This window comes from Triticum aestivum, chromosome 2B (genome assembly GCF_018294505.1).
Source record: "Triticum aestivum cultivar Chinese Spring chromosome 2B, IWGSC CS RefSeq v2.1, whole genome shotgun sequence".
NCBI lineage: Eukaryota > Viridiplantae > Streptophyta > Magnoliopsida > Poales > Poaceae > Triticum > Triticum aestivum.
The window spans coordinates 6,546,447-6,572,551 of NC_057798.1; the positions used below are offsets into that span (position 1 = coordinate 6,546,447).

A 26,105-nucleotide genomic window follows, 5' to 3' on the forward strand; every position below is an offset into this window, starting at 1 on the left:
TGGCGCTCAAAAAACATTCATATGGTTCGTTATTAGCATTTAGCAAACATAGTACAACCAAGAAACCTTGATCAGCCCAGCTAATTAACTAGTTTTGATCTCTGTCCTTTCAAGCTCTAGGTGAGCACGCAATGGCCGCTTCATGACAGTGAAGAACTCAACATGCGGCTGGAGATCGACAGCAAGCTCACCTTCTCCCTCCCTCCACCGGAACTCCCTCACAAGGTTGGCGGTGAAGTAGCTTAAGTGCAGCATTGCGACACCCCTACCAGGGCACATCCTCCGACCACCGCCGAAAGGCATCATTTTGATCGTGCCGTCGGTTCCTTGGGATGCATCCTTGCAGGACAGGAACCGTTGTGGCTTGAACTCGTCAGGGTTATCCCACGCTGTCCTGTCTCGTGCTATAGCAGCCAGTGGGAAGTACACTTTTGTGCCCACTGGAATACGCCGGCCATTGTGAACCACATGATCCTCTTCCATCACCTGCCTGAATGCAAAAGACGTCGGCGGATGCAGCCGGAGTGCCTCCATGATCACAGCGTGCAGGTACTCCAGCTTCCCAAGAACAACCTCGCTGACTTCCTCGGCGTCCGCACCCACGACGGCATTGATCTCCTTCCGGACGGCCTCCTGTATGTCAGGACGCTTCACCAAGTTGGCCATGATCCACTGCAGCGCTGATGCTGTCGTTTCAGTTCCAGCACCAAGGAACTCGGAGCACATGCCGACGAGTTCACCATCGGACAGCCTTCTTCGATGCCGCCTTGGGTCCTGACTGTGGTCGTCCGGCACCTTGAGATCGATGAGCGTGTCCACATACACCGGCGTCTCGCTGGGTCGCCGGTGCCGGCCGCGACGGGAGTCGATGAGTGGTAGGTACGTCTGCTCCTGCTGCTGTCGCAGGGCGGCTAGCTTCCTCCACCGATTACGATAAATGAGCCTGGTCAGTGCGGGGAGCTTCGCGTGCGCGAACACGCGCGCCGTAGATAGGGACTTGACGAGGTCACTCTGAGCGTCGGCCATGGCACGGACGCGGTTATTGTCGATGTCGTCGCCGAAACACATGTTGGCCACCAGGCCAAACATAGCGTAGCGGATGCTCTCCGCCGCGTGAACCACGCCGTTTTTCCTCTGCTCGGCGAGGTCCACGACGAGTCCATGTAGTGCACGGCGGCGCGCTGACGCGTGCCGGTGGAGCTGCGTTGGGTGGAGGACCTCCGATGTGAGGTTGTGACGAATGGCGCGCCAGTGCTCACCGTAGGGAGCGGAGGTGATGTTCTGGTATTGACGGCGCGAGAGGATGGCGCTGGGAGAAATGGACGGTGGGCGGTTGGAGAAGGAGCCACCGGCGCTGCCGCGCACGAGAAGGCTGTGCGCCGTCTCGGGGTCCGTGACGAAGATGCTAGCTGGCTGTGGCTTCCACACCGTGGAGAGCTCCGGTGCCAGAACCGACTTGGCCCTCGTGAGAAGGGCTTTGATTGGCGATGCATGGTGGAGGAGGAGGAAGAGGAGAGCCAAGGGAAGCAGGGTTAGGAGGAGCAAGTCTGCCATGGCTTGATGGATTGAGCTGCGCCTGCCGTATTTACTCACGCATGGGCTTGGCACGCGGTAGTTGAGCTGCATAGATGCCATTATAATATAATTCAATGTTTGGCTGATACAGGGGATGGGACGGTCTTTATTGCACCTTTATTGCTCACCTATAGACGGTTGTGAAAATAAGTATCGCTAACTTTTGAGTAGGTGCAAAAAAATACTTTCGACTTTGGAGTAGGGTTTATTAGTCCCTCCCATATTTTAAGTCAAAATTTAATCACATATTTGACTAGCAAATTGTCAATGCATGTCACAACAAATCAAATAATATTGTTGGATTCATATTTGAATGTAGTTTCCAATGATATTATTTTTTAATGTATAGCTTAGATTTTATTAGTTCAAATCATGATTAAGAAATGACCCAAAATACGGTGACCTGTAACCAAGACATAGATAGTATAAAAAATCCTGTGCATGGACAGGCGTGAAATACTCTCTTGTCACAGTCCGACGCGCTTCAACAATCTCTGAAACCAAAGTGATTAGCGATTAAACTGAAAAATATCATCTATGGTTATACCACGGCGCCTAACAATTGGGGAAATTAACACGTACACACATGCATGCATTTATTCTACCTCGCATACACACCTGCATGGAGAGAAATTTGTGTGATTGATTGCGGTTGTCACGCCCTAATTAATTGGGCATTAAACCAAACGTGTCTAAAATCCCTTTGGTGGTGAAAATGCATGAAAATTGATATGTAAACTGACAATTTAAAGGGAGTATGGTGATTGATCGTTCGCAAGGTGCTCAACAAATAAATCTGAACTCGTAACGTGCCAGCGAACTCTCTGATGGACCTCATTTATTACTCGGCCCTGGCTAGATAGCCACATGCTATCATTAATGAGGTTGTTGTCATATTTTTGAAATTGCGTTACTCTCTTCTATCCACATTACTTGTCACTGCTTTACTAGTACTCTCTTCGTATTGATGCATTAGGAACATTAGAGCATGATTAATAATACAACAAATTGCTAGCTATAAGATGTTGTCATATCATTTATAGCCAATTCATATAGTCACTCATACAATAAGGTTAGCTATAAGGTTGGCTATAAGATTACTATTTTTCCTCATCTTCTCTCTATCTCTTTCTTCGTATTTATTGCATCTGCCTTGAAGCACGCATATAGTTAGGCTCTTGCATGGGAGCCCACTCCGCTTACTTTTTCATGTCTCTCTCCTCCATGTCGACAAAATTGCCATGTAAGCAGGCTATAAGCCTGCTATTGTACTTGCTCTTATGAAAACAAATAATCCTAAAATGCTACATTGGTTACGCCAGGGAAGAGCTGCTGAGGTAGTTTCCTTCTGCATCACGACACACTACTATTGTCGCGTCTCCAAGCTTGGGATCATTCTACAAATTAGTGGGATCATTATTACCTAGAGCTGACAATCTTCCAAACCCATTTTCAATATTATCACAACGATATTCATCATGAGGCTTAAATAAACTTTCAATATCATAAGAATAATCACCCGAATCATGATAATTGCAAAAGGTAGTGGACGTATAAAAATTAGCATCCCCAAGCTTGGGGCTTTGCATATTATTAGCACAATTGACATTAATAAAATAATCGGGCTTTGTATGGGCTGAGAAGGGTTACGGGCCAAATAATTGGGCTTTGTATGCCCATGAGTTAGCGGGCCGACATCGATTAATCGGCCTAACAACCGACTAATCGGTCTAACAGACCATTTAACTGGTCTAATAGACCATTTAATCGGACTGGCAAGTTAACATGATGAATAGGTCTTATTCGATTCGGCCACCTGATGAGTAGCGATTAACTAGCCAATTTACTGATTAATCGGATGAATTATAGAACAGTGCACATATCCAAATCAATTAGTGTCTTGGGAGAGCGCGGAGAGGATCAATGATCCATGATCCGTGGTCCTATTGCTCTGTCTCTCGAACTTACGGCAAGGGCCAAGAATGCCCGGCCGTGCCTCGTAATTATCTCACAGGTACCCTCCAGGTCATCCTCAGTCACAAGAGACTATCAGGAACTCAGGTCCACCTCTACTGGGGTGGTACCACCTGTCCCTTCAGTCCCACAGAAACAGTTGACGGGAACAGGTAAAGGTAAGTGTGTGTCGATAACACCAAGGAGGAATTGTAGGAATCACCCTCGATCGATTCCCACTCGATGTAACCATCAAGGTGAACTTGGAGGAATCACCCTCGGTAGGTTCACACTTGAAGAACTGCACGACAGAGTCAATATTGGGAGTGGTGAAGGAGGAATCACCCTCCATAATCCACAACCGATTAGCTACACTACAGAGATATTATCAGGAGTGCATTTCGAGGTATCACCCTCGGCACTCGATAGTATCTCTACAGAGTTGTACAACTAAGGGGGGGGGTGCAGTGATGTGTTGGTCTCAGTACGTCGATCACATTGATCGATTCATTCGGTAATAAAGTGGGGGCAACAGGGACAAGGCGAAGGGTCACTGATGGATCACTAACCAACCTATACTAAGCATATAGGATATCAGGTAAAGTAACAACCGCAGGTTACAAAAGCAGGCTATGCATCAGAATAGGAGTTATCAACAACATTAGCAAAATCGAATGCAAGCATGAGAGAGAAAGTATGGGCGATATAGGAATGATCAAGGGGCTTTTTCTTGCCTGGAAGCTCTGTGAAAAAGGGCTGATCGTCAGGTGTGTAGTCATACCTAGGACCATCGTCAGTCTCGGGGTCTACCGGAGAGGAGAGGGGGAGAAACAACAAATATAAAGCAAATAAATGCATCATGATGCATGACATGGAAATATGCTGACCTAGCGGTGATCTAACATAGTGCTACACGTTACAGACGAAGCGGGAAAACATCTAGAAATGTTTTCCCAGCGTTTGGCAGTTATGGGACAGATGAGTGGATATCATTTTTGGATTTTTTATATTTTTCTTAGAAATTTTCATATATAACTTATTTTCATTTCAGTTATATATTACTTTATATGATTTTTTGGAGTTTAAATGATTTTCCAAAAAAATTGTAATTAAGTTAATTCGAAAATACATTAAATACTAAATGTTATGATGTGCTTCATAGGCTGACATGTGGGGCAAGTCAAAGCCCAGTGAGTAGTCAACATTGGCAGTTGACTAGTCAAACTGACAAGTGGAACCCCATTGTTAGTGACTCAATAAAAATTAATAGGTTTCAATTTAACTAATTAAGCTAATTAGTTATTAGGGCCCATTTGTCAGTGTCTAATTAAATTTAACCAATTAAATTAATTAACATTTTAGTTAATTAGGTGGGTGGCCCACCAGTCAGTGACTGTGCTGCCCAGTTAGCACAGTTGACCGGGGTCAACGGGTCAGCTAGGCCCCTGGGGCCCACTGGCAGTGACACATGGGTGGGCCCCAAGCCAGCCATATCTGTGGCGGTGCTAGAGGGGTTCCAGCGACTCGATTTCAAGGTGGTGACGTGCCGTAGTTGGCCGGAATATGCGCACAGGGAGTCTCCGGCCCCGTGGGTTGGCTCGTTCAAAAGAGCAAGCGATGTCGCATTGTTTGGTGTCGGTGGGAGTGGCTGAGATGGTGGGAGTTCAGCGGAACATCATCGGTGGTGGTGGTGGCGTTCGGGTGATCTCGGGTTCGTCGCTACGGGGCACGACAAAGGCAGTGGATGGTGGCGTTGGGTTGCTAGGGAGAAGCTGAGCACGATGCTGTGCTCGGACGCGAGCAGTGGCCACGGCAGCGAGCTCTACCGCGGCATTGGGTGCGGCCATGGCGGCGAGGCGAGCTATGGCGCGGAAGGATGGGGGAGACGAAGGGGATCCGAGCGGAAGCTCACGGGGAGCCTGTAGAGGTGCAAACGTGGGCTCGGGGGAGGCTCATGGCGCCGAATCGATGGGGACTGCGGTGGTGCCCAAGGAGGAAGAAGAGGTCGGGGCGGCATTGCAGGGGTCCCCAGTTCCAGCTCGAGGTAGCATGCGGCGTAGCGTGCAGCGGCACTCTATGACATGACGGGGAGGCGCAGGGGTGAAGATGGCCGCGGGATCGACGGGGCGTCGGCGACGGTCGCATCGGGCGCTTCTCCAGTTCGACGCAGGGAGCTAAAGGAAGAGGGGGGATCTAGTAGGGGGTAAGTGAGTGAGAGGGGAGGAGTCCGAGGGGCTGTGTGGGTGGCGGACTTATCCTCCCACGGCGAAGCTGATGAGGTGGTCCGACGGGGACGAGCGGCGCTCGTGCCCTCGGTCGGCCACTGTAGCTATGTTGAAGCCAACACGATCGGTGGGCTGGGCCGACACAGTGCCACTTTTCTTTTTCTTAAACTATTTCTTTTTATTTTTATTTTTCTGTTTTCATTTATTTAATTCTGTTTTTTAATTATTTTAAATAGCAAATAGGTTTAGTAAAAGTAGGAACTTCGCCCATTATTTAAAGTGCAATTTTGGACAATGCCAGGAAAAGTTTGGGAGGCTTTTAAATTACTTTAGAATTCTTATAACTTTAAAAGCAATTAAAATATTGTTTTGCACCGTGTTTTAATTGTTTTAGGGTATTTAATTACTTTATATAAAATATTGGTTTCACCATGACAATTATTCAATGATTATTTGCCATTGCCTGAACTTTTTAGTTTTCTTATTTCTGAAATTCTTAATTCCTCTTACAATTTGAATTTGATTTGAAGTGGAATTTAAATAAGATATGAATCAACGTTGATCAAGACTAGTTAATCAAAGTAGCTTATGATGATCACTTTAGCTCCTTACATAGGGGTGTTACAATGGCATATAACTCGTGCGGATCCTCATCTAGGCATGCCAAGTGCTGGCAACACCGACGTGTGCCTTCGTCCATGATGTGTCCTCGGGCCTGGTAAGCTTGGTGTGGCGCCTCGTCAACATCGAGTTCGTCCGTCTAGCATGCCCGAGGCTGGCAACACCGACGCGTGCCTTCGTCCATGACGTGTGCCTGGCCTTGACAAACCTAGCGTGACAACTCATCAACACCGTCTTCTTCCCGGTGCACCACTACCTCGACAACACTGCTCCGAAGACTACCACGGCGCTTCCTTGCGCCTGCGGCGCCATGGCGACTAACTCAACATCGACCACCCCGAGTTGACATCGACCATGTCATCCCTGGCATGGCTACCTTAAACATGGATACACCATCCTACGCTCTCGGTTAGATTGACATCGGCACAAAGGGACGACTTGATGGAGCAATCTCATCGGTTTCACTCCAGCCACATCTTCTGCTATGCATCGATCGTTACGACTAGGGAGGGGGGATGGTGTCCATCGGCTTACCTTAGGATTCTTCTCCTGTCTCACCGTCTGCGTCGCTACCTTTGTGACTGTGGAGGGATGTTGAGTATTGTGATTATTAGAAAATATAGGATATATTAGGATTTGTTCTAACTTGTCTTATACTCCAAGTTGATCATGTACTCCTATAAATACGTCCACGGGGCTCAAGCGATACAACAATAGAACCCACCTCATTTTGTCAACCTTCCTCTCTATTCTTTCTACAATATATACCCAAAAAAGAAGTTTAGGACTCAATGTTTGTGGGTAAAATTTTCATGCACGGGAGGCTTTTGAAATGGGAATCCGGTTTCTAGGGGTCAACTCGGTCATAGGATAGTCTTGTTACGCCCTCCGTCTCTAAATATAAGACATTTTAGAGATTTCAATAAGGACTACGTACGGGTGTATATAGACGTATTTCATAGCGTAGATTCACACATTTTGCTCCATATGTATTCTTTATTGTAATCTCTAAAAAATCTTATATTTAGAAACGGAGGGAGTAGTTGAGACATGCGTATATACCTGAGAGTTGGTTAGATTTATTAAGAAATGAAAAAAAAATATTTATTATTAGTAACTATGGAAATAAAATTACCATCATAGCAAAAACCAGTAGATAAGCGAAAAAGAAGCAGTAAGTATCAATGCAGTAATCTTATTTCCATTGGTGTAAATACAATACTCGACGCTAGTAATGATATACATTATTAGAAGCATAGTAAATTATAAATGGAGTAGCCTCCAGTACAATACATTGTAAATGAAGCATCTTATTGATATAGTACATTATGACAAGTAGTACGATACAAGAAGAGTGCTAGAAACTGGAGTAGAGAGCAACTGTGATTTGCAATGAAAACAGAGCCTTCCAATTTACTTGCAACTGTGACAGGTAGAGGAAGTAAAGAAGAGGTACGACTGGGAGAGGGAGGAGGAGGAGGAGGAGGGGAAGGGATGAGGTCCAGTACAGCACTACTCAACCACCTTCCCTGTGTGATACAAGTATTTGCTTGATCCCTTTGGCTTAATTGCAGTTTATCCCTTTGGCTTGATCCTTTTGCAATGATATTCAAACTGCGTAAGATTGCAATTTCTCTCTCTTGCACTGGTAACACTATCACATATACTCCCTCTGTAAACAAATATAAGTGCGTCTAGATCACTAAAGCGGTGATGTAAACGCTCTTATATTTCTTTACAGAGGGAGTACTAGTTATGTATTTCCATTTCTTAAATGCTGCCATGTCCATTGGTGTGACTCCATTTCTCTGCTTTGACGTTGATGTTTGCCCAACAGAGACCCTCAATGTTGACCAAGGTGGAGTGCAGGACATTGAGGACATGATATGAACCGCCGTTCCAGACGCCCGCTTCAGGGAAGGAGCACTCCATCCCGCTGATAACAATGTTTTGAAAGAGGAGATGACGGATTTGGTGGAGGAGAGGAACTCCCTCAAGGACGAAAAGAGGAGCCCTGTGTACAGAAAAGTATGTGATGTTTTATCGAATCACCATCGCAGCAACCTTACTATGGCCTGACGTTCCCTTTTGTCGACGGTCTTGACTGTAACTCAAGTGCTTGTGATGTTGCATTCTGGCAGCTTGTGATGCTGCTTTGTCAAGTGCTTGTGTGGTGGTTTCGATTTGACCTAGAAGACCGCCGCTTCGCTCCTCCGGGTCTGCTTATTCCCGGGTCGCCGCTGGTCCCACGATGGAGGAAACGCTTGTCTTGTTTTTCTGTATTGAGCAAACGCTTGTCTTGTTTTTCTGTAGCATTCACCATGCATGTCTCGTGTGATCCTTGTGCAGGCCGTATAGCACTAATTGGACTGCGGTGGTCTGGTGACACCTTCCCTTGTCCATGGAGGATCCTCAATAGGCAAGAACATATGCCACTGCTGATCCGAAGCTCGTGCCAGGGGAAGGGATTCTGTCATTGCCTTCTATGTGGGTGGTGAGTGCAGGCTCTGCTCATCCTAGTTCAGCATTCACCATCAGTGGCCCTTACTCCCTCTCATGCCCATCCATATTTGCTTGCTTGCTTGCTGCAATTTATGTTCAGAGACGACTAAACTGCAGAAACCTGAAACTTTTAGTTCCTTCTTTCTTCAGAAAACTGAAAACTCTGCAACAGATTTATCTTCAGGTTGATACTAACGACACATACTAACTTGATAATGTTGGTGTCCTCAGGCGTAGACCACTGTGTGCCGCCTCTTCCATGGACGCAGCAGCTGCTCCGACCCCGCTGCCGACGCCATGGAGATCGTCAAGGTATCTCTCTTTGCTCTCTCTCTCTCTCTCATGTCCTGCGTGTCCCGGTCGTCAATTACCCGGAGATGTTGCTTGTTTTCACTAGTGTCCAACAATTTGTCTAGTATGAGATTTGACAAGCCAAGATGAGATCTTGTAGCGAAAATTCTTCTGCTGGTCACACAAGTGAGCCTATCTATGGCAATTTTGTCTTGTCTTGATAAGGTCCAACACTTAACTTTCATTGTGTGGAACTGGAACGAGCATTTTGCATTCCTAGGCTGGTGAATAAGTATGCATTGTTTTTAGGGGAAGATGTTGTCTTGTTAATTCCTGTAAATTCCCTTTGACACAAGAGAATTGTTGTGTGGCTTACTGCTGAGAAATCTAACATTCCTCTGATGCATTACATTGCCTCTGCACTAGACTGGTCTTTTTATGTCCACCCAGATTGCATTCCTCGGGAAGATACTCCTTTCGTCCATCAAACCTATCGGACATGATGGAAAATCTCCATCGCGCACGACACCGGTCATTTTCTCTTGCCAAGCGGTGCTGCAGAAGTTGACGCGGTTTGGGCTTGAAGATGCACACGATGGCGCCGTCGTCCTCGTGCTTTCTTCGCTGATGAAGATGCACTGGATGGCGTCGTTGTCCTCGGGCTCTCTCCGCTGATGAAGATGCACTGGATGGTGCAGTCGTCCTCGGGCTTTCTCCGCTGATAAAGATGCACTGGATGGCGGCGTCGTCCTTGAGCTTTCTCCATTGATGGGTTAGGTTTCAGAATTAAGCCATGTATGTAGTAGTTTGGCTCTATCATGTTGTAATGTTTGTGATGGAAGGACGCGAAGTACCTGTGCTTCCTGGGATGTGTAGTGGACTCGAGATGTTTTTTATCACCTCATCTGAGAAGTAGTTGATGACATAGATATTTAACTTTGTTTTGGTGAAGATGTATTGCACTGCGCTGTGTGTGCGCGCGCACATGCATGCGTGTTCCTATTTGATCATATCTGGTGGAAGTAACATCTTCATTGTGAAGGTTGGGATGTGAAATGATGTGCATCGTTATGGGAATTTTCTTTCTGGGTTAACTGCATCAAGAGTTAAGTTGATCATATTATTAATTGCATCAAGGAATTCCTGAGCTATTTGTCGGTGTTTTGTATGGTACAACAAGAAAATTTTCATTGTCCTAGGAGAGGAGAGTACCGAGTTTGTCGGTGTCAAGAATGACTGAGTGTTCTCTGGGTTTTTTCAATTATAATCTAACAAGTTATGAAAAAATGTTCAATGCAGGGACTTTGAAACTTGCCAACCTGGTAATTGGATTGGAGCCGGTGTTTTTATGCTAGGAATGCACTTGCAAACCTGGTGTCTTATCTTATGTGAGAAAATCAAATTGTGAACAGAAAAACCTTTTATGCTAGGAATGCACTTGCAAACCTGGTGTCTTATCTTACATGAGAAAATCAAATTGTGAACAGAAAAAACCCACCTGGCTATATAGAGAACGAGTCTTGTCTTAGATGAGCAAATTCCTTCAAACAGATAAAAATAAAGATATAGACACGAGCAAATTCCCTAAAAAAATAAAAACTGACACGAGCAAATGGGAAGAAGTTACTGCATACATAATAAAATCTTACAAATTGAGGGACACTAGGAAACTTGATACTAAATCATTTGAACGCATGGAAAGTGCCTGGCTACCTTTACGTGGCTGGCGTAATTTCTGAGAGCGCTGGGACTAAATCGTTTGTGCTGTACATATCATACCATACCATAGAGAGAGTCAGAGAGGGAATCCGTCGCGCGTATGCGTCAATCTGGCGACAAGGAAGGAAATTAAAGGAATAATTACTGCATGCAGCTAGCGTTTTCCACGGCTGGATGAATACACCTCTTTCCTTCCTTCCTTCAAGAGACCCTCCCTTGATTCCCTCGTCTTCCTCCTTGAAACTAGGCACCCATTAATTCTATCCTCTTCCCAAACCGACGCATGCTTCCTCCTCCTGGAAACCTTCAATCGACACCGCATTTAACTACCCCATGCATCCACGCGCCGCCTCCCTCCCTTCCTCCCCCGCTCCGCATGCGATCCAATCCACACGCCTCACGCGGATCACACTCCCATCCGATGCCTCCCCGCGTCCCCGGCTCAGTCATCTCATCGCTGCCCACGACCCCCCTCTCCTCTCCTCTCCTCTATAAATGGACGCCCCCTTGATCTCGACCAGCCCGGCCCCGCCCCGCCCCACACCTTCCTCCTCCTTCCCTCTCCTCAATCTCCACGTTGTAGATGGCGACGGTCGATCTAAGCAGCGTCATGTACATCCACCGGCAGCTCAGGGTTGTGCCATGCCCACGCCGATGTGTTGTCCGGCTAGCACCACGCTGCCGTGCAAGAGATGCGGAGCGAGTTAAGACCAGTCGACATGCCCGGCGCAGCTGTGCGTGGTGGCCCTTAGACCGATCATGGTTTGCCGGCCATGCATGTGCCTGCCGCCTAGCACTCGTTGATCCGCCTTATATGTAAGAGCATGCATGCTGTTTCTTGATCTAATATTTCTTCTTCTTTTTGATAGAAATCTTGCCACGCCAACTGATAGTTGTTTCTTGATCTAATCTTGTTTTCTTCTTCTTCATAGAAATCTTGCCACGCCAACTGATGGCTTCTCTTTTGTGTCCGAACATGTTGTAGTGATGATGTTGATGTCTCTACTAGGCATCCAACACAAGATATGAACAGCAAGTCGTCGGACAAGCAGCAACGCTAAAAACCGTAAGCCTGGCAAGATCGATACACAGGTATGTCCTTGTCCTACGAGGCACGTGTTTGATTGAGAAAAGGTAGCACATCAACATTTGATCGATTCATCGTTTCGATGTTACTCATGTCTTTCTATGGCTTCATGTTTTGGTTTTAAAGCTGTAACAGTGAGGTCAACATTTCAAGCAGAAGCCATAGAAATGTTGCCCTTACTCCCTCTCACCTAGGGGGGGGGGGGGTGCTAGGGCACGGATCCCATGTTGACGAGCAGTGGACCCACGTCCCAGCCATGAAGCGTGACCAGCTACCGGGGATCAGAGGGAGGAAGGAGAAAGGGTGGTACGGAGAGCGGGTTGGCGGAGCTCTCCCGTTGGGGTTTGTCAGCAGCAGGCGGGGAGGCCGGAACCAGCCGTCGCCCATATGGGCTGGCGTAAGTTACGGCCAGCGTTTCCAACATCCTCCTCCCCGGCTTTTCATTGCCTCCCCCGAGTTGGCTTGCTCAGCGTCAGTTCATTCAGGCCATCTGTGTTGATTTTGTTCCTGCCATGGAGGTCGGCACATTTATATTCGCAAGGGACTTTCGGTCTTCTGAGGTACTGTGTTATGGCAAAATTTTGCATATATATTAGATTTGTTTTGTTTTTCAGATTATGGTGTGAAATCGAGCTTAGTTATGGGGATCTGAAGCTCCATTGGGTAAGAAGAAGATTAGCAATAAGGACAGAGTTACAGAGTGTGTGCTTTGTTTTATGTATGTATGTACCATCGCTGCGGTAATTCCACGTCCTGCCTGCTACCCCCATTTTTGGGTAGTTGCAAGATCCCAATATGAAACCCAAAAAAGGGATTTTAGGATTGTGATCCTTGTACTTCTGAATGTGTCATGTGTGCTTATGGTCTTTGTCCCAGCTTAGGCAAGCGTGCTTATGCTGGAACTGCTAAATCCCAATTATCATGCATGTTTTAATTCCATTTGTTATGATGGGGCAGTCAGGTCATTCCATCAAGACCTGATGGATGAAAGTTTACTTCACTGTCCGTCATATATGTGTAGGATTTCTGCGGTCAGTACAGATGTGTGTAGCAGCCCATTACTTTTTTTATTCTCAGCAATGGTGGGGTTTGTGTTTTCGCGGCAGTGCGACGAGTAGTGGAAAGATTTTTCAAGAGTACTTTTTATAGTTTTTCGCACTTCTTATTTTTTTCGTAAACCCGGAACAGCCACTATCTATTTTTCTTACTGAATTATTTGACACTTGCAGTCCAGGATTCAGAAACTCGACATTCTTTTGTTTCCATGTGTGCATTTTTTTTGGTTTCGGTCAGTGTTATTTGAAATCTCACTCGCACCCCAGCATATGAGTTTATTGTTTCTTTTTCATCTTTTTTGGCAGCAGCAGGGTTGTGGATTCTATGGGGCAGATGTCGTCATGTGGATGCTACGTACGCATATGATCATGATGATGGTTCGTCAAACAGCGAGAGTTGTATGGAAAGCACTACATCCACTGATGAACAATTTTTTTGTTCCCTCGCGGTGTCTCCTTTTTGTTTTATCTCTCAGATGTATTGCTTCAGTCACTATTCAGTGTTCTTTCTTCACTACTCATTAATTTTCTCATTCATATTTCTACATTATTCCTCTTTCAGTCATATTGAGTGTGTTGTACTTTCATTCTATTTAATTTTCATTTTTCTCTGTTTTAGTATTTCTTAGCCTATGTATCAGTCTTATTTTCATCTTTAGTCTTCATTTTCCCTTTAGATATCTTCATTTAGTCATTAATACCATAATTCGTCATTTATCGTCATATATTAATGGCAGTGTATTATCATTGTTCAGATTGAGTATCTTTAGTTTGTTTATCACACTCATTTTCATGTTCTTATTATAGTTCATTTTATCTTTAATTTATTTCATTCAATTTTCAGTCATTCTGTATGAGCATGTGGGTTTAGTTCTTATTATAAGTTCATCTTTTCTGTTTTGTATCAGTTATCAGTCATGTTTCTTTAAATAGGGAGGGAGTGACATGATTTACATACTTCTTCAGTCATGTTCCTCATAGGTCTTTGTCATTTAGTATTTGGTTAGTGTTTTTATGTTTTTATCCTCATTCTTCCATTTTTTTTAGTTTTTGCAATTCCATGAGTATCTCATTCTTTTTTCTGTTTTCTCTGGTTCACAGTTACATCTGTTCACTCTTTATTTTCTCATTCTTTTGTTCAGTCTCTCTTTCTCGGTCTCTTAGGTTCCTACTTTCAATCTTCTTCATTTCTTCTTAGCTAGTCTCTCTTTAGTTTTCTCAATCTTATTTAATACTCCCTCCATCCGGAAATACTTGCCAGAGAAATGCATAAAAATGAATGTATCTATAACATACATCCATTCCTCCGACAAGTGGGACGGACGGAGGAGACTAGCAACAAAAGGTAAACCATTTGAAGCTTATTTTCGGCTCTTTATCATCTTATTAACTGTGAGCTGTTAGTTTTTGTGTTTTTATTTTTCTTGTCACTACAATTTGTGGAGCTACCCTCTCTGTTCCTCTTTCTCCCCACGATGATTATTAGACATTTTTCAGCCAAGATTTGCTCTGTGTTTTTGTAAATACAAAAGTTTTTTTACATGATATCACTTTGTAAAATATCTGCTCAGTATTGATTTGTTTTTTACCTTTTTCAGAAAAGAACAAGTTACTAACACGTCTTCACGAAAGAATAAGAAGTATCAATTCTTTAGGGAAAAGAACAAGGTGCCCTCACTTTAGTTAATTTTTGTGTAATTGCGCATCTTGATGTTGCTGGTGGACATTAGGTAAGTTAGGATGTTTATTTTCTGTCCTCTAATGAGTAACATAATTGTACATAATCATTATTAGTAATCAGTTTTTAGTATTATGTCTGTAACTATGTTTGACATTTTCATCATTCAATATTTTTTTCTCCAATCTGCATTTCATGTTTGTATTCTCATTCTGTCTTGTTCCTATGCTCAATAGCATCAGGCATTTCTCAATCTGTATCGTACTCATTTTTTAGTTTGCTTTCATGGATGATGTTGGGGGCCAAGAGGGGTGGGAGGCAGGGGTGTTGTTGGGTCTGAGTGGGAGGCATCGCGTATCTCTTTTCTCTTTTTTTAATAACCGCGCGACATATATGCTCATGGAAGGGATTTTGTCAGGGTCCAACAAAGGATCCGGTTGCATAAATAAAAAGATTATTAGTAAGTACTAGTATTTTTTTTCCAAAGGATAAGCAGGCTCTGGTTGCATAAATAAAACGATTATTAGTAAGTGTAATATTTTGATCCCAACCATGGTCTTCTCTTGTGCATTACAAATTTGATAAGGAGGCTTGGTCCTACAAGATGGAAGGCTATATTACAATTTTAACAACTTTATGAACTGACCCAGCTAGGCCTTGTTTCTTGAAGATTTCCTACCTACCGAACAGGATCACGCTACACATCTTTGTCTGAACTCCTTAAATGTTTAATCAATCATGTGTCTGTTGATCCTCATATTATTATTTTTTGTTGCTGTTTGCAGCTGACCTTGCAAACTAATGTATACATATAGTGCCCTTTTTATTATTATGAAAACTAAACAGTGGGCGTTTTCTACTGCGTAGAGCAACTCCAGCTTTCTGGCTGGGTTGCTTTTGGGACAAAAAATTGATTTTTTTTCTTGAACAAGTTTATAAATCTTACATACTAAAGGTTGTTCTCTTTGTAGTGCAGACCTAGATGAAGTTGACATAATCGCATTCTCAAACGTGAAAGTCGCATGCAGACTACAGCCGGAAAACTCCGGAGGTAAATTCTGAAACCTGAAAGTTACATGCATACTACACCGAGAAAACTCCGGAGGTAAATTCTGAAACCTGAAGGTTTCACGTAGACTACAACAAGAAAACTCTAGAGGTAAGTTCTGAAATCCAAAGGTTGCATGCAGACTGCAACCAAAAAACTCATGTAAGTAAATTCTGAAACGTGCAAGTTGGCTGCGGACTACACCAGAAAACTCATGAGATAAATTTCATAAGAAAAAGAAGTAACTCCCAAACCACCAGTACATCATGGATATAAAATCAAGAGGTCAGCCAGGAAACAATTTGCACACACGCACTGCTAGCAAACCGGCCGAGCAGTGTTTGGAACGAATTACAGTTACTCTGACCTAAGTTCTGCCCCAAAGAAAGTAAAGTAGTGTAAGTACATTGCAGTATGGAAGTATGAACAAATGTTTGTGTATGTACAATACGATACATACAAATGCGTAAAGGATGGTTTGCCCTTGCGGGCGTATATAACCTTATTTCTTACTGAAAATTAATAGTAAAACCGAGACAACAAAAATAGTCTGAATGTGTTGAAGTAGCCTAACTCTTTATAGACCATTTAGTTGTAATGAGCGATTTTTAGCCTGGTTGATTAATGGTGTTTTTAGTCAAGAGTTGTGTTGTCCGTCTACTAATTGGTCATGTTGATCTCATACCGCGTTCATGTCACCGCTCTAACACTTTCTCTAAAAAGTTTGTAGCCAGAAGTATATTTGGCCTTGATAAAATCCCTACCTTTTTGGTGGCAGTTGGTGCTTTGGGTTTGAGATTGAATTATTTTTTGTCCATTTGATGATTACATAAGAGAATAAGCAGGCTTGTTGGAGAAAAAAATGATGTCATCACATATATAGTTCTTGGTTTCATCTTGTGCTTGTTTTCTGAATCATTTTAAGAGTGCGGTTAGTTTATGCTCATCTTTTTTACCATATTTCCAGTTGAGTGTCCTTGTTCATCTTTATGTGCAAAACATAAATATTGATTCTCACTAGTTTTTTTTTCACTTTTGGTATCATTGACATAAGCCAAATGATGAGAAAAACAAGAAGTGGATGTATATGTTATTTTTCACCTGTAATTTTATTTGTTTTTTCACACGCCCTTAAGGGTGACAACACTATCATGATGCAACCACGCTAGTTTTTTGTACAAGGTTCAAGTAGATAACAGTTCTGCTACAAGCACTAGTTAGATGATAGAAAACATACCGGTTAATCAAATCCTAGTGCTCATAATCACCAAATTTGAGAACATGATTTATAGAATAGAACCCTCAGCATCGCCTATGGGTGCTTTAAGTATACTGTTTTTTTTAGCATGATAGCGTAAAAAGCCGATTTTCTTGATGTGGGACTTTTTGAATTGAAGTTTGCGATACCTTGAGCCTAAAATGGAAAATTCTTCCATTGTTGGTTGCGACTGTCTAGGGCATTGTTGACTTTTTTTTATTTCTAGTTGATCCGATCCCTCTATCCTTGTTGCTAGCATGCACTTCTATTTGATTCTTGTACATGCTATTCAACATGAAACCAGTGTGGATTATTTCTTTCCACTTACTTAAAACTGTGTTGCGTCTAGACGGTGATAACCAAATATTTTAAAAAGAATCAGAATTTTGCATGACCTTCTTTTTGTATGTTCATCTTCTATCAGCCATTAGAACCTCATTTCTTGTGATTAAAAAATAATGGCCATATTGAACTCGTATTGTTGAACTCATATTGTGTTCTCGTCGGCGCTCCTACACTTGCTCTAAATAGCCTGTAGTTGTAAAGCTTGCTTGATTAATGGTATTTTAAGCCAAGAGTTGTCTTGTCCATTTTTTAATTAGTCATATTGATCTCATATTCTTTTCATGTCAGTGCTCTAACACTTTCTCTAAATAGCTTGTAGCCGTGAAGTCTATTTGGCTTTAATAATATCCCTATCTTTCTGGTAGCAATTGGTGCTTTGGGTTTTACATTTTTTTCCTTTGATGTCCACATAGGAGAGTAAGAATGCTTGTTGGATGGCTAGTAGGAGGCATGACTTCTTTTGTTTGTTGAGCTTCTACTCGCCATTATAATTCTAGCTTTTGGAATTGATGAAATTCCGTTATGTTGCAGTTCCGGAGTGGCATGTGTCCTTTATTGTGTGGATGGGGATTGAGGTACATCGTCAGTTACGTCTGTTGGATTATCCTTTTAATTTCATTATTTTTCATTTTCAAAACATTGTGGATGGGGTTTGTAATAATGCATGAGAATGATTTTTATTGCTGGAATCCCGTCTCGGTTTTACACTATTTTTAGTTTGGTTACTTGTCGCTAGCACCACCGTGGTCGTTGTGGGGTCCTTCGTGTTCGGCATTTCGGTATGTAAATTGACCTATTCAAAGGGAATATGAGAATTCTTCCATTTATATATGTATCAAGTGTTGTGTTATTATTGTAGAACATTAAATATTTATTGTTTTTTAAGGGTAAATATTTATTGGTGGAGAACTTAAGATCGATCCTCTTTTTCTAGACAACAAGCACGCGGTATGATTTGAGAGAGAGACAGAGAGAGAGAGAGAGAGAGAGAGAGAGAGAGAGAGATAACATCAATGTCTAGGTCTTTGGTTTGTCAAGTATGTTTTTTTCCTTATATTATCTTGTATTTGGATCTGCTACACGTGTCTTTGCAATAGTGATTGGAAAGCAAAAGACCGGCTTGAATTCATTCACACTATCATTCACATGTTTATGAGGTCATTTGAATCTTATTGAATGTTACCACAGTTTCTGGGGGGTCATCAAAATTTCCGGTAACTGGTAGATTACCAGAAATTCTGAGCAGAAAGAAATAATCTTGAAATGTATGACATAGATAATGTTAAATAAATGGTTAATGATTTAAGTTTGTCGGAACAAAAGTAATCAATCTTTCCTATCTCGTGTCATATGCAAAATTTGTGCCGTTGTTTGCATCAGCTAGCAGTAAAAAAAAGTTTCTTTTGTTAAAAATACTCACAAATAAGATGGCGCATATGCTCTCTGTGGTTAGAGGGAATGCCAACGAATCATCCTTCTGTAGCCTGAGCAGCACGTCCAGCAGGTCCTCGTCGTGGGTGCTTGAGGCGCCATCACCAGCAGCTCGCGCGGCCTTGCGCTCCTCGATCACGTTGACGATGATGCATTGCATGTGGCTGTAGCTCCTCTTCATGCGCCGTGCGCCGAAGCTGAGCCACCGCGCCAACCGCAACAACGGGAAGAGGTCGACGAGGCAGAAGCCGCCTAGCAGGGTGAGCACCACGTCTAACTCGCGGATGTACTCGTCCTGCAGCGTGAACCTGCCGCCGAACACCGCCCGCGGCATGACGTTGTTGCTGACCTCCATCATCTTCTCACTGATGTTGATGCTGTCGCTGGCCGCCGCAGCAGTGGCGATGTCGGCCAGGAGGTTGCCAACCTCCTCTGGCCGGATGCTCTCCATGCGCCTGACCTGCATGGAGCTGAGCAGCTCCACAATGCAGACCTTGCGCATCTGGCGCCAGTGGTCGCCGTAGGGGGCGAAGATGATGCCCCTGCCGCCACAGCCGGCGATGTCCTGCATCGGCGTGCCTGGCCTGGTGGCGAACGCGAGATCGTTGGTCTTCATCACCTGCGCCACCGCCTCGGCGCTGGAGACCACCACGGCGTCGACCTCGCCTAGCTTCAGGTGCATCATTGGCCCATATCGGCGACACAACTGCGTGATTTGCCGGTGTGGGACGAGGCTAACCACGTGGTGGAGGCTGCCGATTATCGGGAGTGTCCATGGCCCTGGCGGCAGCTGGTGCTTGTGTGGTTTGTTCTTGCCGCCGGCGCCGGCGAGCTTGAGAAGCCAAAGGGCAATCGGCGTGCCTAGTGCAATGAAACACAAGCTGAACCACCCCTCCATGGCAGGCAGCTTTGCAAGTGCAGTGGTAGTGGTACTGATAACTTACATTTCTGGACTCTGCAGGTATATATAAATGTAAAAATTAAGTGAGTATACAGTATGAAAGTTTGGGCCGTTTTCTCTTGTCTGGCTACGAATATTGCAAATTGGTCTCAGCGATGGGGTTAGTACAAAAGGCATTACACGCAGAACCAATAGCGGAACCTGGATGCTCCTACATATTCTATGAAGATCTTTATCGGTCAAACCGCATAACAACATACGTTGTTCCCTTTGAAATCGGTATGTTACTTGCCCGAGATTCGATCGTCGGTATCTAAATACCTAGTTCAATCTCGTTACCGGAAAGTCTCTTTACTCGTTCCGTAATACATCATCCCGCAACTAACTCATTAGTTACAATGGTTGCAAGGCTTATAGTGATGTGCATTACCGAGATGGCCCAGAGATACCTCTCCGACAATCGGAGTGACAAAACCTAGTCTCGAAATACACCAACCCAACAAGTACAAGAGCACCTTTATAATCACCCAGATACGTTGTGACGTTTGGTAGCACACAAAGTGTTCCTCCGGTAAAAGGGAGTTGCATAATCTCATAGTTATAGGAACATGTATAAGTCATGAAGAAAGCAATAGCAGAATACTAAAACGATCAAGTGCTAAGCTAACGGAATGGGTCAAGTCAAACACATCATTCTCCTAATGATGTGATCCCGTTAATCAAATAACAACTCATGTATATGGTTAGGAAACATAACCATCTTTGATCAATGAGCTAGTCAAGTAGAGGTATACTAGTGACTCTCCTATTCAAAATTATAATATGCCAGGGTGTTTGGAAGCAAACACAAATTGACAAATTATCATGAATGTGGTATCGATAAAATTCAGTTTGTAAGAACCTTTTGAAAATCCAAATTTTGATGCTACATGTTATTTTATAGGGAACAAACTGCCTAAGATTTTGGGACAAAAATTAGATCAAAGAGCGGTGCAGATACAGGCTATAGAGAGAGATGGGGTGCAGAAGCAAGGCTACTATGTGAATATAGTGTACATGTTAGACTGAGAAAATATTTTTCAAAATAGTCACTTACCAAACCACCATCTAATGTTGACAACAAGTAAGCATCTGCACCACCTATCTCAATGCCTTCATGCATTTATCTATTTGTAAGGACAAAACATGGATTGGATCATATGTCTTGCAAAGTGACATTCTAGCAAATCTGCAATCAGTATATACATATAAGTAAGAAATCAATGAAATTAACACTTATAAAATAGAGGAATAATGGTAGACAGATAGGAACACATTTTAACATCTCGTACAAGCCTGTTGATTTATAAAGGATGATTAGTCGAGTATGTGTTGTTCTAAACAATTATATTGTGTAGAGTGACATTTTTTTACAGAAGAAATGGACAATATACGCCCGCCTACTCCTCCCTGGGGATCTACCGGGCCCACCAGATGCTCTTGCGCTGGCTGGTAAGCACGTACCTGCTCTCACTGATCATCCACACACTCTTCCTCTGCACCCATATCATCGACACGAGCATGTTGCGTTGAGTGTTATCTTTCTTCGGTTTGATCTCCTGCACAGGGAAAGAATACCACAACTGATCAGTGTACACCAGGCCAGCATTCTAATAACAAAATGAAATGTGTTTTGACAAAAAGGAACTTATCCAACAACTCCAGTGCATGCTGGCATACATACCCTGATCTTTTGGAGTCATGCTTATATGAAGCCACCTCCCTCCTCCGTCCCCAATTTTGCCATGAGGCCAATGATTAATCAAGCCGCCTCACTGTAATCAGAAGAAGTACTTTCAGTTGCAAGAGAAGAAGTATCTACAGCATAGGAAAGGAAGAAATCAAACTTTATCAAAATAATAACATGGAAGGCGACAAACAAAAGATATGGTTAAAGGCCAAATATGTCCAAGTAGGCAGCTGTGTCCTCTATGAAAAAACAAGTCAGACCTGGATATGTCCAATTTTAATATATCTCAGAGCCAAACAAACAAAATAAAACATCCATTTTTCCTTGTTACTGTCAACGCTGCATATTCGTACATTCTCCACTATCATGTAGGATCACTAATACGTAACACATGAGAGACGATGATCCTCGAATCCGATCTGATCACCAACTGTAAAAATAAATGAGCAGATAAGCATCGCAATCATGCAATAATCCATCAAACTTTAGTTAGTACTCCCTCTGTTCCTAAATATAAGTCTTTGTAGAGATTTCACTATAAACCACATACGGATGTATATAGATGCATTTTAGAGTGCGGGTTCACTCATTTTGCTCCGTATGTAGTCCATAGTGGAATCTCTACAAAGACTTATATTTAGGAACGGAGGGAGTACGTAGGAGACATGTGGTCACCACAATCTGAGCATATACATGCGCGGATAAGTTATAAAAAGTATCTTGTTATGTTAAATCAAGGAAACCAGAAAGAAACATTTCTGGATGAGGTAATAAAGAATAGTTGAATGATGCAACATGGTGCCCAACTGCGTGTTTACATGGGAAAAATGAATAGATGGAAATGTATTCAGAATACAATAAGTTCGAGCCTGTGTATTAAAAGGGAACTCATATGCTCCTCATGAGCGTTGCTAGAGAATGTTTCAATGGATTTATGAAGAACTTTATCGTTTCTAAAAAAATACAAGCTTAGTTTGGAAAAACAAATATCAAAATTACCATTTAAAAGAATGCATATATATATATACACGCCCACCGCCTCCGGTGCCATGCGTGTTTTTCCAAACTAAGCTTGTATACATGTAAAAAAATGAACATATGCATTCTTTTAAATGGTAATTTTGATATATGTTTTCAAACTAAGCTTGTATTTTTTTCGAAAAGGGGGGACTCCCCGGCCTCTGCATCAGAACGATGCATACGGACAACTTTATAAATAAGCAAATAGGTTCAACAAGGTCTTAAGGTCTGTAATGAAAGTAAAGAAAAGCTCACAAAGAGCCATAGAAAAATTACGACACTAGCCAAAAGACGCCACAACCGGCTGGCAAAAGAAAGATAGGTAAACTAATTGCCTATCCTATTACATGACCGCCATCCAAACCGGTTGAAAATATCCCGCGCTACCATCTCCCACCGGATAGATCCAGTAACCAAATGCTCTCCGGCCTCCGTCGGAGTGAGTAGCGACCACATACGGATCAATGCAGTGGCTCGGAAGATAACCTGCAAAAAATGAATATTTATTGTTCTGTTAAAAACCAAATCGTTTCTGCAGTTTCAGACTGCCCATAATAAAGTACATACTCCTACGCGGATGTGTCTCGCTGTTTCGGACTCTATCCCGTTAAGCCACGTTCCAAATAACGTGCTGATAGAACTCGGAGGAGTAATATTATAGGCAATGTGGACCGTCCATCATAGAACCTTGGCCAACGGGCAATCAAGAAAAAGGTGTTTGATGGTTTCATCCTGATCACAGAAACTACACCTAGTAGGTCATGTCCAATTTTGCTTTACCAAATTGTCCTTGGTTAAATAACTCTTTTATGTACAAACCACATAAACACTTTAATTTTCAGAGGAACTTTGACTGCCCAAGCATATTTGGAACTAGGAAGAGAGGTTGAATTAATAACATCAAGATACATTGATTTAACTGTAAACTCTCCAGACCTAGTAAGCCAAATGTGGTGAAGTTTGGACATTTTAGGAGCTGTCTGCAAAAAACAATCAGGCATGTGAGCAAGTTTGATGTTCTGCATTGTTCGGAGGTCATTTTGTCTTTTTTGACATGGCTCATCGAATGTCCAAACTTCACCAAATTTAGCACGGGCATTACGAACTCAAGCATCTTGCACAAAAGAATTCGGAAGCTATGTGGTGAAGCTTCTGGCAATATTGTTCTGGTTTATAGCACTATGGGTCTGGTTTGGTTTGTGATTGCATCTTCCTTCAAAACGCATACAAGTTGTTTTTTCCGCCGGACATATCTTTTAATACTAAAACATACATGCTCTTTTTCTGGCGGCTATGTGGCGAAGCTTCCGGCAGATAAGGTTTCTCTTTTCTGGCTGCTAGCTGAGTATGAAAGATTGCAAATTGGTCTCCCTGGGTTAGTGCAAAAGTCATTAGAAGTATCGAACTCCACTTTCTCCATTTCAAAGTAATTGAAGTTATTGTGTTTTCCCTTGTTAAATTTCTCTGTAGAAAAATTCATGAGCTAATACATACAACACGACCAAAGTACATTTGATGATGATAGTAAAGTATGCCTGATAGCAAACCTAGGAATTTATATAATTTAGAGCGAAGAAAGAGGTCTAGTACTGTACACTATTTTTGTCATCAGCAATCTAGCCGCCAATAATTTAAATTTTGTCATACTATCTCTAAATTTTGTCATCAACAATCTAGCCGCCACCAATTTAGTTCTCTACACCAATAAATCTCGACTTGTATATAGTTGCATACACTAGGAAGTTCATGAGTCAGCAGGTCCAGAGTTTTAACAGAACTTGTAGGTGGTCACATAAATATACCGGGTCTCACTCCAAGCTGCACTTGCGAACAGCTTGTAGCCTTCCATGGAGGGCTGGTTAAGTTTGTGTTTCATAGCTCTATGCACGCTTGTGGCCCTCTGGTTTCGCATGCTCTCTGGGGGCAAGAGAAAGACACAGCTGCCTCCTGGGCCATGGACTCTTCCCTTCATCGGAAGCCTCCACCACGTCGCCAGCGTGCTCCCGCACCGCAAGATGATGGAGATGTCTCGCCGGCATGGGCCGCTGATGCACCTTATGCTCGGCGAGGTCCCAACGGTGATCGTCTCCAGCGCCGAGGCGGCGGCGCTGGTGATGAAGACCAATGACCTTGCCTTTGTTGGCCGGCCTCGCAGCGCGACGCTGGACATCTTCGGCTGCGGCGGGAGGGGCATCGTCTTCGCCCCCTACGGTGACCCATGGCGCCAGATGCGCAAGGTCTGCACCATGGAGCTCCTCAGCTCCAAGCAGGTGAGGCGTATGGACGGTATCAGGCCAGACCAGGTGGGCAGCCTTCTCCATTATGTCGCAGACGCGGCATCCATGGGTGCCGTCGTCAACGTCAGCGAGAAGGTGATGGCGCTCAGCAACGACGTGGTGTCGCGGGCGGTGTTTGGCGGCAAGTTCCCGCAGCAGGAGGAGTACCTCTGGGAGCTGGATGAGGCGTTCGTGCTGCTAGGTGGTTTCTGCCTCGTCGACCTCTTCCCGTCATCGCGGCTGGTGCGGTGGCTGTGCAAGGGAGAGCGCCACATGAGGAGGAGCTATGGCCACATCCAACGTATCAACGCCGACGTCATCGAGGGGCATAAGGCAACGCGAGCTGCCACACAGGACGGTGCCTCCAGCACCGACGATGATGACTTGCTGGACGTGCTACTCAGGCTCCAGGAGAAGGACGCGTTCACATTCCCTATGACCACGGAGAGTATAGGTGCCGTCTTATTTGTGAGTAATTTTCTTTATGCTTCTTATTAATCTACCGATGTGATATCATATCTGCAAAGTTTTAATGCAAAAAAAGCTAGCTTCGTCATTTCATAAATCTGTTAGTCTCAACTTGTTTCATAGATTTATAAACGTAAATTGTTGTGTCTGAAATTGATTATTTGTTGCGTACTACTACATATGCAGAAATAATATATAAACATGCATACCACAATAATATTTTTCAGGACATATTTGCAGGTGCCACACAGACCACGGGAGTTGCCTTGGAGTGGGCAATGTCTGAGCTCGTCCGTCATCCCGAAGCCATGGCCAAAGCACAGATTGAGATCCGAGAGGTGCTAGGTCAAGGTCGAGCTGTGATTACTAATAGTGACCTCGCTGGACTCCATTACATGTGGATGATCATTTAGGAGGTTCTTAGACTGCATCCACCAGGTCCTTTGATCCCCCGTAGGGCCAGGGAAGACCGTAAAGTTATGGGTTTTGACATGCTTGAAGGCACCAATGTATACATTAACGCGTTTGCAGTTTCGAGGGATCCAAATTGTTGGGAAAGTCCTGAAGAGTTTAAGCCTGAAACGTTTGAGAACAATAACATGGATTACCATGGGACATACTTTGAATTCACCCCATTCGACTGGGTGTTGGTCGGAGGCAGTGCCCTGGGATACTATTCGGCACGTCAACTATGGAGATCGCCTTGGCAAATCTTCTCTACCACTTCGACTGGGTGCTTCCTGGCAAGGCAAACCCGGAATTTTTGGACATGACCGAGAAATATGGGATCATCGTAGGAAGAAAATATGACCTACAATTGATACCTATTTCCCATGGAGGTTTCCATGCCACATAGACATAGATGGACGTGCATTGCCACGTAGATATGTCTGTACTTTTGTTGATGTATACCAATATGTATC

At 43.6% G+C, this 26,105-nt stretch overlaps 1 protein-coding gene and 1 pseudogene across 1 annotated transcript; one reads left to right on the forward strand and one right to left on the reverse strand.

Moving 5' to 3' along the window:
• Window positions 1–1,578, reverse strand: LOC123043057 (cytochrome P450 89A2-like). The gene has a single exon (XM_044465405.1). It carries the CDS (start codon window positions 1,552–1,554, stop codon window positions 85–87), a length of 1,470 nt encoding a protein of 489 aa, XP_044321340.1. The 5' UTR covers window positions 1,555–1,578; the 3' UTR covers window positions 1–84.
• Window positions 1,579–24,285: 22,707 nt separating this feature from the next.
• Window positions 24,286–26,105, forward strand: part of LOC123043063 (desmethyl-deoxy-podophyllotoxin synthase-like) — a 45,859-nt pseudogene continuing 44,039 nt past the window's right edge.